Source organism: Oryx dammah, unplaced genomic scaffold (assembly GCF_014754425.2).
Source record: "Oryx dammah isolate SB20612 unplaced genomic scaffold, SCBI_Odam_1.1 HiC_scaffold_29, whole genome shotgun sequence".
Taxonomy (NCBI): Eukaryota; Metazoa; Chordata; class Mammalia; order Artiodactyla; family Bovidae; genus Oryx; species Oryx dammah.
In genome coordinates, this window is record NW_024070213.1 from 58,865,168 (window position 1) to 58,872,586 (window position 7,419).

General features: G+C 39.6%; 1 protein-coding gene across 1 annotated transcript; it reads left to right on the plus strand.

The window, feature by feature from the left end:
• Positions 1-14: 14 nt before the first annotated feature.
• Positions 15-953, plus strand: LOC120857358 (olfactory receptor 6C74). The gene has a single exon (XM_040232805.1). The coding sequence runs from the start codon at positions 15-17 to the stop codon at positions 951-953; it is 939 nt and encodes a 312-aa protein (XP_040088739.1).
• The last annotated feature ends 6,466 nt before the right edge of the window (positions 954-7,419 follow it).

Here is a 7,419-nt window from a genome sequence, read left to right on the forward strand (position 1 = left end):
AATAGAAGTCAGCGATGAGAAACCACACAACAGTAACAACCTTTATTCTTCTTGGACTAAGCAATGATCCACAATTACAGGTGGTTATTTTTCTTCTCCTTTTTTTCACTTACTTATTGAGCATCACTGGAAATCTAATCATCATCACCCTTACCCTGCTATATTCACACCTCAAGACACCCATGTATTTCTTTCTTCGAAATTTCTCATTTTTAGAAATCTCATTCACAACTGTCTGCATCCCCAAATTTCTTGTCAGTATGGCAACAGGTGATAAGACCATTTCTTACAACAATTGTGCAGCACAGCTGTTTTTTACTATTCTCTTGGGTGCAACCGAATTTTTTCTTCTCGCTGCCATGTCCTATGACCGCTACGTGGCCATCTGCAAACCCCTGCATTACATGACCATCATGAGTGACAGAGTGTGCAACTTACTGGTCTTTGCATCATGGTTGGCTGGTTTCATAATAATTTTTCCACCACTCCTCGTGGGTCTCCAGCTTGATTTCTGTGCAGCCAACACTGTAGATCATTTCTTCTGTGATGTATCTCCTATATTACAACTCTCTTGCACAGACACAGATAAAGTAGAAATAATGATGCTTCTCTCAGCCATTCTAACTCTCCTGGTTACTCTGGTGTTAGTGATTCTCTCCTACACAAACATCATTAGGACTATTCTGAAGATACCTTCTTCTCAAAAGAGGAGGAAAGCCTTTTCTACATGTTCTTCTCACATGGTGGTTGTGTCCATTTCTTATGGAAGTTGCATCTTCATGTATGTGAAACCCTCTGCCAAGCAAAGAGTGTCTTTAAATAAAGGGATAGCTCTGCTCAGTACTTCTGTTGCCCCCATGTTGAATCCTTTTATTTATACACTGAGAAACAGACAAGTGAAATATGCTTTTAAGCTCATGATCAAAAATATTGAGGCTTTCTCAATGAAGTGAACATTAGTGACATTCTTGAGTTTATAAGTAAACTATATCAAGAAGTGTGAAGTGTGTTGTACATCTCTTCTATGTTTGTATTCTACATAATATTACTATCTTACATGACTTACAATGTTCACTGTGACTTGCCTTAAAAATCCCAGTCTAACTTTCACTTCTATTTTCTCCTCATGCTAAGATCACAGATACATCTCTTATATGTGATCATATTCATTTGCCTTTTGATTTGGTGACTCTGTTGATTTCCTTTAAAAATTCCCTCAGAGGAAGACAAAGTGGGACTTCAATTTTCCTTGTTGCTTTCCACTATTCAGAAATTTAGAGATTCAGTTTGGTGTATATTCTATGCAGAGTTTAGTACCCCACCTAGATTTAATCACCTAATCAGCTTTTCTATAGTGGATTCCAAGTTTGAATTCTGAATAGAAATTTGGAACAAACCAATTTAATGCATTTCTTAAACTACACACATTGATAGTTTCAGATTTTCAACCAGGCTTGGACTTCAGGTATATTTTTAGAAACAGATTGAAGAAAATCTAGAGATGTTAAGGCATTACTGCCTTGCAGTAATCAGATAAATTATTGCTCACATTAACTAATTGCTTACAATGGCCAGGTTTATGAAATGTACTAGCCTGCATCTTGAAAACAGCATAAAACAGGTATTATCATACTTACTTATGAATAACAATCTGTAGCCTGTTTAAAGTTTAAATAACTCACTGGATTAGAATAATTAATACTGTGAAAGTGACCATAGTACCCAGATTCAATGATTCCCTATTAAAATAGATCAGTTTTCATTCCAGTCCCAAAAAAGGGCAATGCCAAAGAGTGTTTAAACTACCACACAACCGCACTCATTTCACATCCTAGCATGTAATGCTCAAAACCTTTCAAGCTAGGTTTCAACAGTATGTGAATTGAGAAGTTCCATATGTACAGGCTGGATTTAGAAAAGGCAGAGGAACCAGGGATCAAATTGCCAACAGCCATTGGATCATAGAAAAAGCAATGGAATTTCAGAAAGACATCTGCTTCATTGAATATGCTAAAGCCTTTGACTGTGTGGACCACAACAAACTGTGGAAAATTCTGAAAAGAGATGGGAATAGCAGACCACTTTACCTGCCTCCTGAGAAACCTGTACAGAACTGGGCATGGAGCAACCAACTGGTTCAAAATTGGGAAAGGAGTACATCAAGGCTGTATATTGTCACCCTGCTTATTTAACTAATATGCAGAGTTCATCATGTGAATGATGGGCTGAATGAATCACAAGCTGGAATCAAGATTGCCAGAAGAAATATCAATAACCTCAGATATGCAGATAACATCATTCTTATGGCAGAAAGTGAAGAAGAACTAAAGAGCCTCTTGATGAAGGTGAAAGAAGAGAATGAAAAAGCTGGCTTAAAACTCACCATTCAAAACACTAATATCATGTCATTGGGTCCCATCACTTCATGGCAAATAGATGGGGGAAACAATGGAAACATTGAGAGACTTTATTTTCTTGGGCTCCAAAATCACTGAGAATGGTGACTGCAGCCATGAAATTAAAAGACGCTTCTTCCTTGGAAGAAAAGCTATGAAAACCCAGACAGTGTATTAAAAAGCAGAGACATCACTTTGCTGACAAAGGTCCATATAGTCAAAGCTATGGTTTTACCAGTAGCATGTACGGATGTGAGAGTTGGACCATAAAGAATGCTGAGCACTAAAGAACTGATGTTTTCAAACTGTGTAGTGAAGAAGACTCTTGAGAGTCCCTTTGACAGCAAGATCAAACCAGTCAACCTTAAAGGAAGTCAACCCTGAATATTCTTTGGAAGGACTGATGCTGAAGCTGAAGTTCCAATACTTTGGTCACTTGATGCCAAGCATTGGAAAAGACCCTGATGCTGGGAAAGATTGAGGGCACAGGGAGAAAGAGGTGGCAGAGGATGAGTTGGTTGGATGGCATCATCAACTCAATGGACATGAGTTTGAGCAAACTCCAGGAGATAGTGAAGGACAAGGAAACCTGGCATGTTGTAATCCATGGGGTCATGAAGAGTTGAACATGACTGAGCAATTGAATGACAAAATCAAAATATCCATATTTTTCACAGAACTAGGATAAATACTCTTAATTTTATATGGACCCAAAACAGACCCATAATTGCAAAATGATCCTGAGAAAAAGATCAAAGCTGGAAGTATAACTCTTCCATATTTCAGACTATACTTCAAAGCCACAGTAATGAAAACAATGTGCTATGGACACAAAAACAGACACATAGATCAATGGAACAGAATAAAGAGCCCAGAAATACACTAACCCATCTATGGGCAATTAGTTTACAACAAAGGAAGGAAGAGGGCTTCTCAGATAACACTGGTGGTAAAAGACTTGCTTGCCAGTGCAGGAGACATAAAAGATGCGGGTTCTATCCTGAGGTTGGGAAGTTCCCTTGGAGGAGGGCATGACAACCCACTCCAGTATTCTTGCCTGGAAAATTCCATGGACAGAGGAGCCTGGTGGACTACAGTCCATGGAGTCACAAAGAGCTGGATGTGACTGAAGTGACTTAGACTGCAGGCATGCATGCACAAAGGAAGGAAGAAGGTACAATGGAGAAATGACCATCTCTTCATTAAGTTTTGAATATCCATTCATCCATGATGGTCATACCTTGGTGGTGGTAAATTATGCTGTAGTTAACATGGGGGCCCTTATATATTTTTGAATAAGAGTTAATTTTCTTCAGATAAATGCCAAGAAGTGGAATTTCTAGATCATATAGTAGTTCCATTTTTCATTTCTTTGTGAACTTTATAGTATTTCCCATAGTGGCTACATCATTTACATTCCCACCAATAATTCACAATTGTTCTTTCTCCACATCACTTGTTATTTGTTGTCTTTTTTATAATAGTCACTCTAAAATGTGTGAATTGATATCTCATTGCAGTATTAGTTTGCATTTCTCCAGTGATTACAATTTTGAGTTATCTTTTCATGTGTCAGTTGTCCATCTGCATGCCTTTAAAAAAAATGTCTATTCAGCATTTCCACATATCTTGCCAGTATTTCAAGTTAGGGATCAGTTGGTTGCATCTACACTATTTTGGTTCTAGATACTAATCTCTGGCAAGTGTTCAGCTCTTTGGAGAAACTGCAATTTGACAACATTTATTGGGCAAACTCATGAGCAAAAGTCAGATTTCATCTCTCTCATCTCTTCCTGATCCCTGGGACCTAGTTTAAGGATGTAGTCACTGAATCCAACTCTTCCCAGAAAGGAGTTATCTCCTTTCATTTCTTCCTGGCAGTGATCAGAATAAGGGGTTTGGGGATAGAGAGATATACACATCTACTTGGAAAACCCAAGATTCCATCTAGATTATTCTTGGGAATGACATTTTACTTTCCCCTAACTACATCCTCTAATCAATCTGGTTGGCACACCTTCCAGGTGGCAACATCTTCACAAGGGAGGACCTTACAGATTTTCACTTAATTCTGGTCCAGTTCAGTTCAATTCAGTTGCTCAGTCATGTCTGACTGTTTGCAACCCCATGGACTACAGCATGTCAGGCCTCCCTGTCCATCACCAACTCCCAGAGTTCACTCAATCTCACGTCCATCGAGTCAGTAATGCCATCCAATCATCTCACCCTCTGTCGTCCCCTTCTTCTCCTGCCTTCAGTCTTTCCCAGCATCAGGATATTTTCAAATGAGTCAGTTCTTCAGATCAGATGGCCAAAGTATCAGAGTTTCAGTTTCATCATCAGTCCTTCCAATGAGTAGTCAGGATGATTTCCTTTAGGATGAACTGGTTGGATCTCCTTGTAGTCAAAGGGACTCTCAAGAGTCTTCTCCAACACCACAGTTCAAAAGCATCAATTCTTCGGTGCTCAACCTTCTTTATAGTCCAACTCTCACATCCATACATGACTACTGGAAAAACCATAACTTTGCCTGGACAGACTTTGTTGGCAAAGTAATGTCTCTGCTTTTTAATATGCTGTCTAGGTCGGTCATAACTTTTCCAAGGAGCAAGCGTCTTTTAATTTCATGACTGCAGTCACCATCTGCAGTGATTTTGGAGCCCACAAAAATGAAGTCTGCCACTGTTTCCACTGTTTCCCCATCTATTTGCCATGAAGTGATGGGACCAGATGCCATGATCTTAGTTTTTTGAATGTTGAGTTTTAAGCCAGTTTTTTCACTCTCCTCTTTCACTTTCATCAAGAGGCTCTTTAGTTCTTCACTTTCTGCCATTAGGGTGGTGTCATCTGCATATGTGAGGCTATTGATATTTCTCCCACAATCTTGAATCCAGCTTGATGTACTCTGCATATAAGTTGAATAAGCAGGGTGACAATATACAGCCTTGACGTGCTCCTTTCCTTATTTGGAACCAGTCTGTTGTTGCATGTCCAGTTCTGCCTGTTGCTTCCTGACCTTCATCAGATTTCTCAAGAGGCAGGTCAGGTGGTCTGGTATTCCCATCTCTTTCAGAATTTCCCACAATTTGTTGTGATCCACACAATCAAAGGCTTTGGCATAGTCAATAAAGCAGAAGTAGATGCTTTTCTGGAACACTCTTTCTTTTTTGATGATCCAGTGGATGTTTGCAATTTGATTTCTAGTTCCTCTACCTTTTCTAAATCCGGCTTGAACATCTGGAATTTCACAGTTCATGTATTGCTGAAGCCTAGCTTGGAGAATTTTGAGCATTAACTTACTAATGTGTGAGATCAGTGCAATTTTGTGGTAGTTTGAGCTTTCTTTGGCATTGCCTTTCTTTGGGATTGGAATGAAAACTGAGCTTTTCCAATTCTGGTTAAGTTTCATTAAAAGGGGCTTGTCGTTCAGTCACTTGACCCTTCTAAAAAAAAGTCTGAGTGTGAGTAGGTGATGTTGGAAACACTGATGAAATTATACTAACTGAAAAGGAGCACAAATTTTTCTGGAATTGCAGGGACAGAATAACCTAGCATTTAGTGAGAAAATACCTTCAGTTTAGTTCAGTTCAGTCACTCAGTTGTGTCTGAATCTTTGCGACCCCATGAATCACAGCACGCTAGGCTTCCCTGTCCATCATCAACTCCCGAAGTTCACCCAAACTCACGTCCATCGAGTCGGGATGCCACCCAGCCATTTCATCCTCTGTCGTCCCCTTCTCCTCCTGCCCTCAATCCCTCCCAGCATCAGAGTGTGTTCTAATGAGTCAACTCTTCGCATGAGGTGGCCAAAGTATTGGAGTTTCAGCTTTAGCATCAGTCCTTCCAAAGAACACCCAGGACTGATCTCCTTTAGAATGGACTTGTTGGATCTCCTTGCCATCCAAGGGATTCTCAAGAGTCTTTTTCAATACCACAGTTCAAAAGCATCAATTCTTCAGTGCTCAGCCTTGTTCACAGTCCAACTCTCACATCCATACATGACTACTGGAAAAACCATAGCCTTGACTAGACGGACCTTTGTTGGCAAAGTAATGTCTCTCCTTTTGAATACCTTAGACCTTAGCAAGCATGAGTTGGGACAAATATTTATGATCTTTGTCAGTAAGAACTATCCCTGGAGCCCCCCTCCAGAAGAAAAACACTCCACTGCAGATCTCTTGAACTGTTGCAAGCAACTTAAGTTGACATGACAGTTGGTTCTGCAATCCTCACTCAGAAAGGTTATCAAGATAAAAGACACAATAGGGGAAGTCACTAGCAGCAACCCCCCCATCCTAAGGTGAAATATTCCTTGATGCTTTTCCCACCCATACTCTCAGCCAGTGAGTAAGGGTGAAAAATACCACATGTCTGGTGGCATGAACAGATTGGACTGATTTAGGATTAAATTGGATTAAATTAAGTAGAACAGATTGAATTAAAACATTCCATCCAAAACCAAGTTACAGGATGGGAACCCTGAAGCCTTACCAGCCAGGTGGAAGGCTATGCTGGTAAAATAAGATTTTAATCTGGGTGCCTCTTGCAGCAAAATTGTAAACATTTTCTAAGAAACCTCATGCACACTTGGGTTTGTATCTCTTGTGTGAAGACTGAGCATTGGGCTGACTCTTCTTTTTTTTTTAACTTTCTTTTTTTATATATAAATTTATTTATTTTAATTGAATGTTAATTACTTTACAATATTGTATTGGTTTTGCCATACATCAACATGAATCCGCCATAGGTATACACGTGTTCCCCATCCTGAACCCCCACCCTCCTCCCCCGTACCATCCCTCTGGGTCAGTGTTGCCTCTTCTGAAATATTTGTGACTTGCACCTTAGGAGTGAGAGAAAAGTCCTCCAGTTTAATTAGAGAGCTCAACAGAATGATGTACTTAGGAGAAATTTCAACAGAAGTCAAAATGCTTCAGAAATGAGGGGTGGGTTTACTTGTATATATGTCTATATCTCTTGTGGAAAGTCTTATCCTGGACTGCCTTCTCAAGAATGTTTTACA

Bases quoted from the DNA above. Each gene is read 5' to 3' on its own strand.
- LOC120857358 (XM_040232805.1), top strand. From the start codon at position 15: ATGAGAAACCACACAACAGTAACAACCTTTATTCTTCTTGGACTAAGC.